This window comes from Cupressus sempervirens, chromosome 11, assembly GCF_028749045.1.
Source record: "Cupressus sempervirens isolate cs-2001-9-10 chromosome 11, ASM2874904v1, whole genome shotgun sequence".
NCBI classification, from domain to species: domain Eukaryota; kingdom Viridiplantae; phylum Streptophyta; class Pinopsida; order Cupressales; family Cupressaceae; genus Cupressus; species Cupressus sempervirens.
Genome location: NC_143128.1, coordinates 369315471 through 369328148, shown reverse-complemented (window position 1 = coordinate 369328148; position 12678 = coordinate 369315471). Strand labels below are relative to the sequence as shown.

The 12678-nt window shown below is 38.7% G+C and overlaps 2 protein-coding genes across 2 annotated transcripts in view; one reads left to right on the top strand and one right to left on the bottom strand.

The window, feature by feature from the left end:
- The window catches only part of LOC149529610 (uncharacterized), a 227481-nt gene that overhangs the window by 150085 nt on the left and 64718 nt on the right, over window positions 1-12678 (bottom strand). The window lies entirely within an intron of this gene.
- On the top strand, window positions 4924-7574 carry LOC149529611 (uncharacterized). The gene is made up of 5 exons (XM_089811163.1): window positions 4924-5465; window positions 5583-5735; window positions 5821-6221; window positions 6326-6731; window positions 6867-7574. Exons 1-5 carry the CDS (start codon window positions 5252-5254, stop codon window positions 7448-7450), a joined length of 1758 nt encoding a protein of 585 aa, XP_089667289.1. The 5' UTR covers window positions 4924-5251; the 3' UTR covers window positions 7451-7574.

Genomic DNA, 12678 nt, shown 5'->3' with positions numbered 1-12678 from the left:
TATTTAAACACGACATGTAGGTACGAGTTGGTATGCGATTTTTGGATCATTTCTTTGTACTACGAATTCCTATTGGAGTTTAGTATTGTTCACCATTTCCAAAGTGAAAGATCTTCACTACTTGGTTTTCTCCAATTTCGATGGAATTCAACCCTCACCCTATTCCATCTTTGTATTTCTTGCTCGGGTTCAACAAATCAAGGCATCATTATTATTGAGTATTATTGTTTCTGGAACTATTGACATATGTTTATATAAATTACAGTGTTCATGGGCGATAGATCTGTGTTTTTCGTTTGTTGGTTTTCATTCTAATTCATTACCAGGCAGGCATTCAATCACGCCACACATCGACATTGCATATTCCTACTCTATATTTGCTAGTGTATGACCATCCCATTCACCCTCTATCTATCACCGTATGGCCAACCCTAGAACACTATACGCCATCACCTTGCAGCCCGTATGGACTCCATATCGTATTGTCACCATACTCACCATACGACATTTCCCCCTCACCATTCGGTGATATCCTTGCTTCACTGTACAACCTACACATACCGTACGGACACTCTCTAATGCACAATTTGTTTCGGGAAGGTTGGAAACCATTGGGAACATTACAAAAAGTCAGGAAAAAGTCCCAAAACCGCAGATTGGAAATCCAAGAGCCTACCACTTCTTCAATAGGATTCCGCAATCAATTACGGCCAATGAACGAGAATCACCTTGATTCCCCTACACTTCAGGCTCTGCTACACCTAGGCGTGTAGACCTTCTCCTTGAACCTAATCACTTGGTTCAGAGTTTTTCTAAAGCGAATTTACGTTTTGAAGAGCTCTTCGATTGGCAAAGTCCTTGAACTCAATTACAATGAAACTGAATGTTTGAGAGTTCAAAATAGTTGGATGTTTTATATAACGATTGTCAATAATGAATTTGATGTTTGTAGGAAGGAAGATATAGATTTTCTAGCTTCAATAATAAATAGACCAGTGCTCTACTTATCTAGGAAATAAAGTCAACTACAATGAATATTTTGAAGTATAACTTTATAAAGTTCTACGCACTTATACTATCAACAATTAAATAATCAAGATGCGACAAATCAAATATATACGCAATCTTAAATTAGTCCTGATTGAACTTTAACTCCTCTAGTAGGCAGACAAACTGGACATAGATACAATTAAACAATTTGATATTTCACTATATCTATGATGATTATATTCAAGATGCTAAATGACAGTGTCCACTTATCTGACGTTTTAAATTGTATACATAATTCAAAAAATGATTATTAAGGACGAATCATTTGCAGTTTAATTCTCCATGCCTTCGATATAAACAAAAAGCATAAACAACTTTTATTTATTCATTAAAATATAAAAAATAAATTTATTTTACAAAGTCATATTTAAGCTCCTAATCCTTCCATACAAAATAAATATATTTATTTTTCTTCTTTGAAATGTTTTTTTCGAATGTCTTTTTTTTATCTTCTCATCTCTCCTATTATTTCTCTTAATACCTAAAAGAATGTGACTTTTCAAACTCAAAAGCCATTTCCTTTCTTAAAAATAAATCACACCTTTTCAAAAAAAATCTCTTTTAACATAAGACTGGAGCCTTTAATTTCAATTAATAATTATATAGATGCCCGTTAATGCCTCCATATTATAGCCACGTCATATATACTCTTGTATTAGTAATGTATTGAACCTTTATTATTTTCGTGTTTGCCGACAAATATCATTCCATATCTCCAGGCGTTTGAGTTGTGTATATAGTTTTCCGACTCTGAATGCACTTGTTTCTCCTAATCTAATTGATGTGAGGTATGACTTCCAGCTTTGGTCCCTTCCTTTAAATCCATTGCTTCCGTAAGCATGATCTAGCAAGACTCATTTGACACCATCCATCGTTTTGTGAAACCCTTTCTAATATGGAGTCATCTTCAGATGTGCGTGAATGACTTCTAATTCTTCATCTGTGTGCATCCCACAAAGCATGATCGACACCATCCACCATTTTCTGTGACGCCCAATTAGGCATGGAGTCCTCTGATATCATCCTTCGATTATCTGGCATAACATCCTTTAAATGTCGTGCATACATATCATCATGTCTGGAAAACTCCACAATGTGCGTTGTGTTCAGAAGTCAATTTTCTATGGTGCATTTAATATTTTTTCCGGAAGTATACTTCTGAAATGATGCCTTTCATAGTTCAAGGGATTGTGCGATACTATATCATAAAACATAGGTGTAAGACATAATAAAATGTGGAAGAGTATTATGGAGATGATTAGCCATGCAAGGTATGACTTCTTGGAAACTTTATGAAGGCAGGAGCTCTGTAAATTCAACAACCCAATAGCAACTCATGGCTCATGGTAACATTGGTGATTCATAGTACTCATAGCAGTCACACTGGACCAAACCAGAAGCACATTTTAATAATGACAGTGTCCAACTTCATTCAATACATAGTGATATTTTAACCCAAATGCAACGACAAGACACCTTCCAGTAGCAGTAGATATTCTGAAAACAATATTCCAGGTGTATGTGAACTGGAAGTAGGTGTAAAATGAAAAGAACTTTCATATCACATTCTATTCATTGGAGAGAAACTTTGGACAAAACTAGACTTTGAGATATTAGATAGTGAATTCCCATTAATAGTGGACATGTTGGGATTGCTAAAGCTTTGGGGTCCTTTATTTCTATTTGTGTTAGAACATCATTAGATGTCCTCACTAAACCAGGAATTGCTTTGGTATATTTCTACATATTAGAACAGGTCCAATTTCTTTGCATATTTCTACTAGTTGCTCTTTTGTTGCATCATATGACTATATCAACTAGAACTCATTATATATTCTTCATACATGACAGAGTGTCATATCAAGTCATCAACAATGGCACTGTATTTATGTTGTTTGTTAGCATCTCTCCTTATTGCTAAGTGGAGGCTCTGAAATCGTAGTAGGAAGAAATGACTTCCAACCCTATTTATTAGAGGAATATTGGTAAAGAACTAAGCTATTGAAGTGGGATGAATAAAAAATAATAATAAAATTTGGTGATAATGGCAAATATATTTGTCAATCCATAATACTTCATCAAGTCTCCAACATCATCTCTTAAATGGAGGCTTTATTTTTTGGGAATAAAATAGCGCTCCATCACAATGTTTAGATCTTGTTGTCTAGTCAAGTGGTGGGTTGATACTCTAAAATACCAAAATGCTCGGTGGTAGGACACGGTATCTCCTATCTATTTTTCTAGGTCGGGAGGGCATTTCTCGGATAAGATTGTGTGAGGATATTTAAGGGTCTGCGGTTGGGAGGTTAAGCCCTTGACAATGTTTCTCCTCTCCACCAGATGCCAAGGCTTGCACAAGACAGAGATATGATCTGCATTCAAATATTTTTTGGTAAGGGGTATTTTATTTTATATTTGTAATCTCAAGTTAAAGAAATTGTTAGTGTGAACAGGGTTATTTTGCTATTTAGCTCCTTATTATCTGTTTTCACACTACGTTATGCTTACTTAGGGACTTTTTCTATTTATCCCACATTGGTTGTGGTTGTAGTCACTTGGGTGAAATATCCTATATATTTCCACCTCTTGCTCTCATATGAACATCCCATTCCATTGTAATGCTTTGCATTCTCTTGAATTAAATACAGTTTATTTATCTCACATTGGATTTCTATTTTGCTTTCTCTCAATCACTTGCATTCTTGTGTAGAAATCTTACATGGTATCAAAGCGGTTGTGAGTTGTGAGTTAGTTTTTTTCAGAGTAACGAGAATCGCCTGAATCGGCGATTCGGCGATTAGATTCAGCAATGGCGATTTTTTTGGAGTCGGAAATCGCCATTGCCGATTTCTTCAAGTGAATCGCCTGAATCGCCGATTCAGGCGATTCAGGCAAAAAATCGCATGAATCGCGTAGAAAAATCGGCAGGAATCGCCCGCGGCCAATAAAGTATAGAGTTGTAAAATTTTAAAAAATTGCTTGGTTTTTTTACTTTGTTTTTGACCATTTCTCTTTGTTATAACCCTAAAGGGCCTTCTATTTATTTAACATGAGTAGAAGAGAGGAAAAGTGAGAGAGAAGAAGAGAAAAGAAAAGCCATAGGTTTCTAAACGGCAAGAAGAAAGAGCACAAAAGAGATCAGCAATCCATTTGGGGAGGCCATCAATTGCATTGGGAGCATTAGGGAGCCAATCTCAACACTCCTCAACTCATTTGCAAGAGGTAAGTGCTCTTTTTTTTTTTGCATGTTAGTGTATTATGCATTTTTTGTTAAATTTTTATAGTTTTCAAGATTTTTAGTTTAGATCTTGAATGTTCTTTATTTTTACTAAGTTGCAAACTAGGGTTTGTTGTTTTGTAGCTTTTATTAGCTTCAAACTTTGATATTTTACATATAAATTTTTATTGTAGTAGCCTTTGCTTTCATTTTTTGCAAATTCGCAATGGGTAGAAAAGATGAATGTTGGAAATATAACGAAGAGTTTCCTGGAAGAACCAAATATCAAACAAAATGTATTTTTTGTAAAGAAAAAATAACTTCTGGGGGTATTTATAGATTGAAATACCACATTGCTGCTATACCTGGACACGATGTTACAATTTGCACTCACCAAACTCCTGAGGCAAAACGCACTTGCTTAATGGCATTAGAAAAAATTGAAAAAGACAAAGCCAATAGGAAAATGCAACTTGAAGGGTTAAGGGGTATTGGCCCCCATGTTCCCGCATCCGCATCTGCAGCCGCATCCACATCTACATCTGCATCAGCTTCTGCATCTGTAGGTTGTGTTGGAGAGGGTTCTTCTAGGCCTCCTTTTTATCCTAGTTCTTCTGCTCGTGCTGGTGCTAGTCGATCACATACTGAGACAGAGTCCCACACCAACCTATTGCAGCCTAGAGTGCGGAAAAACAGAATGGATAGTTACTTTGTGCCCCGCACTACTCCTGGTTCCCAACCCACGCTTGAGGGCATGGGTTTGAACAAGGAAATTCATGATGCTGCCAAAAAGGAGATATGCAAATTTTGGTACTTTTGCAACATTCCATTTATTGCAGCCAGGTAATTGATTCTTTTTTCGTTGTTTTCTTTAAAGTTAAAATTAAAAGTAAAAGTAAAACTTTAATTATATTTACTTGTTTTATAATTTGAGTCTTTGACATCTAAATTTTTATTTGTGACAGGGCTCCTTATTGGCAGAACATGATAGACGCGGTTGTTATTTGTGGTCCGGGGTTTAAAGCCCCAACTGAGGCTAAGTTGAGTGGATACCTCTTGGATGAGATGGTAGAGGACATGAGGGCTGAGCTCGAGGAGAACCGAAAGGAGTGGATTGCAAAGGGTTGCACCATCATGACTGATGGTTGGACAGATAAGAGGAATAGAACACTCCTCAATTTTCTTGTATCCTGTGGAGGTAATTGATCATTCTACTTTCCTACATACATAATTGTAAATTTTGATTTGTTGAATGCTAATTTGTTGATGATCCATTTAATTTTAATATTCTAATTCGTTGTTTTGTTACTTATAGGATATACCATGTTCATCAAATCCATTGATGCTTCCGCACATGTAAAAAATGCCACATACTTATGTGAGGCTATTGAGGAAGTCATAGCAGAGGTGGGAGAACAAAATGTGATCCAGGTGGTGACGGATAATGCAGCAAGTTATGTTGCTGCAGGTAAACTTTTAACTTTTCAAGTTTTGAAAATAAATTTATTTGAATTTTGAAATTTGAATTTCTAATTGACTTAAAATTGTTGTAGGTAAACTTTTGATGGAGAGGCACCCCACCATATTTTGGTCCCCTTGTGCGGCACATTGCATTGACCTCATGTTGGAGGAAATTGGCAAACTTGAGTTTGTCAAGTCATGTGTGGAAAGGGCAAAAAACATATGCAAATTCATTTATAATCATTCATTTGTCCTTAGCACAATGAGGAAGTACACAGAAGGAAAAGAGTTAGCTCGCCCAGGTATCACGAGGTTTGCCTCGAATTTCATCACCTTGCAGTCCTTGTTGACATCAAGGGATGAATTGAGGAGCATGTTTGTTGGGCGGGAGTGGATTTCCTCTTCCTATGCTACGACCACTGTAGGGATAGATGTGGCGGATTGCATATTTGATGAGGATGGTTTTTGGAAACCTGCTAGAGAAATCCTGCAGGTAAATTTATTGCAATTTAACATTTAGTATTTTACTTTTACTTTAAGTTATATTATTTTATATTTAAGTTTTGACTCAAGTTTTTTGTTTTACTTTATATGTAGGTCACTGAGCCCCTTGTAGCTTTGCTACGAACTGCTGATGGGGAGAAGCCCTCTATGGGCTACATTTATGAGGGCATGGATAGGGCCAAGGAGGCCATCAGAGCCCAATATGCAGGAGTGCAGGAGAGGTATGGCCCTATTTGGGACATCATCGATAGGAGATGGCAGAATCAACTCCATCGACCCATCCATGCAGCAGCTTACTTTCTGAATCCGGCATATCGTTTTCGTCCTGAGTTCAAGGCGGATGCGGAGGTTCTCACTGGCTTATACACAGTGATTCAGAGGTTGAGTAGCGATGAAGATAGCGCTGCTGCGATTGTTGAGCTAGACCAGTTCAACAATAAAGAGGGGCCACTTTTCTCTAGCAGGATGGCCATAAATGCTCAGACAACACTACAGCCAGGTAAAAATTAAATAATATATTCAATGTTCATGAATCTAGATTCTAATCTTAAAGTTGATTATGTAATTTTAGAGTTAACTTGTAATTTGTAAATGAGACTAATTGTTTCTATTTTCAATTTTTCCCTTATTGCAGATAGATGGTGGCAAATGTTTGGGGCCACAACCCCAAAACTTCAAAAAATTGCCATTCGTATTCTGAGTCAGCCAAGCAGCGCTTCTGGATGTGAGCGTAGTTGGTCCATGTTCGAGCACATCCATTCGAAGAGGAGAAACAGGTTGACAGTGCAGAAGTTGAATGATATTGTCTTTGTTCATTACAACCTCCGTCTTAGGATCAGACAGATTTTGGGCACTGACTCCTCTCCGATCATTCTAGAGGAGATTGATCCAGAATCAGAGTGGCTCACAGAGGTTGTGGATCCAGTCTTCACTGAGGAAGACCGTGTGTGGGTTGACCAGGTGGATATAGAGGCTGAGGCAGCTAGAGCACGTTCTTCAGGCATTGGTAGACGCACACGTGCACGCACAGGCACAGGCCCTAGCGACGTTCATGAGCCCATCTTACATGCGGGAGATATGGCTCGGCAGTCCTCTAGGACCTACATTAGACGCCTTGCTACTAGGCAGACTGGATACTCAGAGGCTGAGGCTGAGGCTGCAGCCGAGGTTCAGGATGATGTTGAGGATGATGATGATGACTATGAGTCTGAGGCTTGAGCTGGAGCCTTGTTTTTATATTTTGTTTACAGATATTGATACTGAATCATTGATAGACATATGTTTCAAACTTTCATGGATCTTCATCTTAGATTCTTACATACATTTATGATTTGATGTCTTATGGATCATCTTACATACATTCTATGATTTAAATGAAAATCATTGTGATCATTTGATTTCTATTTACTTTAGCTAGCCTACAATTTACATTTTAGATAACATAGTTACATATGTGATGGATTTTATGTTCCATGTTTATGTATGTTAAGTTTTAACTTCTATTTGATGATGTTATAGTGTGTTTAAGTTATATTCAATAAAGGGTGCATGAAATAAGTTTTAAATTGTTAAAATCTTTAAATTTAAAGGGTTTTTTCAAATTTGCCAATTCATTGCCGATTCACGATTCGATTCGGCCTTGCCGATTCCGATCCGATTCCGATTCTTGTTACTTTGGTTTTTTTAGAAATTTTAGAGTATAGAGCAATTCTTTGAAGCACATGAGTATGCTCTTCTCTTGCATCTTCGGATGATATGGAGAATCAAAAAGGTGTGGAGGAAACTCTAGTTTTTGAGGGGCTTCTTATATATTAACTTGCTAGTTGCAAGCTATCTTATTTTGACTTGCCAATTGTAGGTTCTCTTGGAGCTCTTCAGAGACTCTCTACACTCAGATCTAAAAATCAGTGTGCAGATTGCAACATGCCTTTCTATGTCTTGGGTAGCTGATCCAGTCCTTGTACACCTCTTTTTGGTTGTTGGGGTCGTTTTGTGGCACAAAAAGGCATTTTTTTGTACTATGGCCACAGTCTTCACAAGTGATAATTAAAAATGCTTTCTGTGCTTTGTGCACCATTGAAAAAAACCATCTAGGTCATTCTTAGAATTGTTTTTCTGTGGACAGATTGTGAGAAAATTAAGTGTCAATGCTACGGAAGTACCCCTATCCATTGGCACTTTTGAAATTGTTGTCCAACTTCTAAAGCCCATAACTTGGGCATATGGACTCTGTTTCTCTAGCAATATTTTTTGATTGGGGCCAATTTTTTCATGAACTTTATAGTGGTAGAGGCGTTTTTGGATTTTAGTGCAATAATTTTTCAAAAATTGCAGATTCTCACCCGGGACTTTCTACAGTTCTCGTTCAAAACTTCAAAAACTCATAACTTTCTCATATCATCTCAGATTGAGGTGATTCTTTTTTTAAAGTTCACTATTTTTTGAGTAGAACACATTGGTGTTGTTAGATTTACTTTAATTTCAAAAAAATAATCACTTTCAACATACACCCAATGGATGAGAGTTTTGTAAAGTATTGAAATCAAAACCACTAAGTATTATTGCTGGTGGATAGTGTAACCGCACTATTTATAAAATGCAAAAACTTTTTTTTTTGGGGGGGGGTGGTTTGCAGCTCTCTTAAACAAGTAATTAAGGGAGGGTCTCTTGGTGTGCTTGTGCTTGTGCTCTCTTCCTTTTACAATGGGTAATGTTAAGTTTCCACTCCTAACTCCATACAAGTACAACACATGGAAGGAAAATGCATGGAGCTTCTTAATGCAACAAGGGTACACGCCCTATGTTGAACAAAAGATAACTGAACCCTCAAATGCTAAGGATAAAATATTCTTTATGCTTGAACAAACCAAACCTCTAGGATGTCTTAGGAGTTTAGTTTATCTTGATATAATGTTTCAACTTGATGGAAAAGATAATTCATATGATGCATGGGACACACTAAAAACACTCTATGGGACAACTGATGAGGTTAGAGGACATCAAATTGATAATCAACTAATGACACTAGATCCTAAATCTTTTGACAACATCCAAGATTTTGTAACAAATATAAATGATTTGAGAGCACAATGTAAAGCATGTGGCATAGAGAAAAAGGACATTCAACTTGTCTTGAGCACTCTTAACAAACTTGGCCCTGAATATCTTGCTTTTGTTTCCAGTTTTCATACTCATAGATTGCCTATGGGCTCTTGATGCAGAAGCATTTTGGGTTTTCTCGGTGGCTACTTTGTAGTTCTTAGGAGGAGCCTCGGTAGTTTCTTTGGAGGGTGCTTGGATTGGTACTCGGTCACTGAAGGAGCTCGGTAGATACTATTGCACTCGGCATGTATTGGTTGCTCGGCATGGTCTTGAAGCTCGGCATGCTTGTGGGATCTCAGCAATGCTCGGAAGTTTGCTAACACTTGGCAGTGTGTTGGTGTCGACTGGAGTTCTTGGTGTATTTAATGCATGTAGCATGTGGTTGTGACCTGGATCAATCTAAGAGTTTGCGTGGACCTATATGCGGTCTTGTTTATCTCTCTTATGTGCATTTAATCTTGGTTTCAAACTTGGGGCTTGTCCTAAGTATTTTGTGTAGTTATGTCGTGTTAGTTGTGGGTTAACGTGAGGGTTAACATTTTGTATTTAATGTTTGTTATCCGACTTATGGCTTAAATATGCATTTAATGCATGGGTTTATTTAACTTTGTAATTGCTAGGCCGACTTGTGGCTTAGTTGGGTATAAGTTGGGGGTCTTGTGGAGTCTTAAGTCATCCATTCATGGAGTGATTAATTCATTCAGAGGGAGTGGATCCTGAGTTCAGCGTGAAGTAGCTGAAGGGTGAGTTTTCTTGAGTCTGTGGACAAAGTGTCGAATGTGAGGCAGTTTAGAGTAGGATTGTGTTGGAGCTGCGCATTTCTGAGAAGAGCTAGTGGCTGCGGTTTAGAAATAAGAAAGTTGCTTGGTGGCTTGCGAGCACAAGTTGAGATCTTGGAGGTTTCTACCATATTTCTGTTATGTTACATCTCTGGGCTAGTTAGGATTGAGTTGGATCTTGAGGGATCTTGAAGAATTATTTTGGTAATTGTTGTTGTATTTGGCTCTAACCCGGAAGGCTTTACAACCGGGCATATTGCATGTAAATAGTTATTTTATAAATAAAGAGTTGTGATTTGGTATCAGATCTTGCATTTGTGTTGCATTGTTATTGTGTTTCCACTGTGTGGTTATTTGTGGGGACTAGGACATCTCCTTTGGGGATTCTCCTGCCTTGCACTACGTCAAGTGGTATTAGAGCAAAGGTTGTTCCTAAGTGTGTAGACAGATCGCCGAAGTTGAGGCAGTTTGCACCAAGACTTGGGTTGCGGTGTAATGTTCCCAAACAGAAATAAATGTATTTAATTATTTTTGTGTAACGGGCCGATTGTTTAATTTAACTCAGACCCAAATTTAATTTTTGTCATAGTAGAGTGTGTCGCCGTCAGCTAATTTTTGTACACCCTCGAAAAGCTTTTCCCGATGGGTATTTAAGCATGGCTCGTAGTAGTCGATAGGTATGCTTTGGATTATATCTCTCTGTACTGCGGATTCCAGTTGGAGTTCGGCATTGTTCGCCATTTCGGAAGGGAAAGACCTTCCCTATTTGGCTTGCTCGGTTTCGGTGGTAATAAACCTCACCCTATTCCGATTATGTTCTTGGTCTATTTCTGACAAATCGGAGTGCTCATATTATTTACAAATTCATTTCAATCTAGCAGATGCTCTTCCATACTTGTTCAGGTATGATTTAGTGTTCGAAGTCGTCAATATTATATTATTAATGTTCTGTGTTTTATATACACCATTGTGTTTCTGTACGGATTCCATCATTTAATCACCTTATACGGCATTTTGTGCTTCATTTGCTGCACCGTACGGTCTCTAAGACCACTGTACGACATTCCATTTGCACCGTACAACATCCAATTACCCACCGTACGGCAATCATATCTCGTACAGTTGTCACCTCACGTACGGCATCTTGAAGCCCCATCTTCCTTACTCCCATACGTCATCTTAGATCACTGTACGGCCCATTAGGTGACCGTATGCCTAGACTTCCCACCGTACGGTCCTCAATATCTAGTTTTTGCCTCCGTACATCCTTTGCACATCAGTATTCCCATCATATAACCATTCCAGTAGGCGCCATCCTCACTGTACAGACGCCATTTTCCAAGACAGGGTTCCAGTGTTCAATTATAATTTGGATCCTTGCATAACAGGATCATTTCAGTGGTATCAGAGCAATCGATCCTGCCAGCCTGTGATCGGTGAATGCGAGTTTATAGCCGGAAGAGGACACATTCTATTGATCGAATGGCTGAAGAACAAGAACAGAAATGGGAACCGATAGGTACTGAACTCATTGCACTTCTGAGGGATCTTGCGCGGAACCAGGCACAAATCACTAATACTCAGCGGCTTATGGAAGAAACTCTCAAAAAGTTGGCGGAAAACAGAATTTCTAAAGAACCAAATGGACATAGCACAGATTCGGTGGCAGGCAGATCACACCCTCATACTGCACACTCTCGACCATCCATGCCGACTTTCCCACCATGGACTGAGACACATCACGGAGAGAGACTTCCAACCTTCGAGGAAATACGGGAGGATTGGCGGGATGCAAATCTTGAAGAAGACGTCTCCTACAAGGATTACGCAGATCTAAGAATGAGATACGCAGGACGTGGAAACAGAGGAGGATATTTTAACGATGACCTAAGGAGAAAATTGAGTAAGGTGAACTTGTCTCCATTTGACGGTTCAGGCTCCATTTCAGCGCAGGCATGGGTAATGAAAGCCGACACCTACTTCCAGTTAAATCCTATGCCCGAAGAAGAAGCGATTAAATTTGCCACGTTACACTTAGAGGGTGTTGCGCACGAATGGTGGCACCACAGCACTATCACTCTTGGGCATGATCAAATAAAGACTTATGCTAAGTTCACGGAGAGACTAATTGAATGATTTGATGGAAAAGACCCCGAGCTCAATTTCAAAGATCTGGCACAGCTAAGGCAAACAAGATCAGTAGATTAGTTCATCGCGGAGTTTCAAAGACTTTCTGTGTTGGTGACAGACATCTCTGAACGAAGGCGGGTCGTTCTCTTTATGGATGGACTGGCAGAACCACTGAAAGGTTGGGTGAAAGGATTCAACCCGTCAACCTTGACGGAAGCAATCAGTAAGGCAGGAAGCATGGCGTCGTCGTCAGCATCATCCTCATCCTCTCGGATTCATTCACATCTAAAACCACCAACGTTCCCGAGGGACAAACCTCCGCCCAAGAAGCCATCATTGGATGAAGCATCTCGACCAGAACTCCGAAGAAAGAAGTTATGTTTTAATTGCAAGGGGCCTTGGGAACCTGGCCACCGATGTCTTGGGAAAGGGAAA

Excerpts from the sequence above, each read along its gene's own strand:
- LOC149529611 (XM_089811163.1), top strand. The coding sequence starts at position 5,252 with ATGATAGACGCGGTTGTTATTTGTGGTCCGGGGTTTAAAGCCCCAACT. Across the intron at positions 5,466-5,582 it reads TTTTCTTGTATCCTGTGGAG|GATATACCATGTTCATCAAA; the intron begins GTAATTGATCAT and ends TGTTACTTATAG. Across the intron at positions 6,732-6,866 it reads TCAGACAACACTACAGCCAG|ATAGATGGTGGCAAATGTTT; the intron begins GTAAAAATTAAA and ends CCCTTATTGCAG.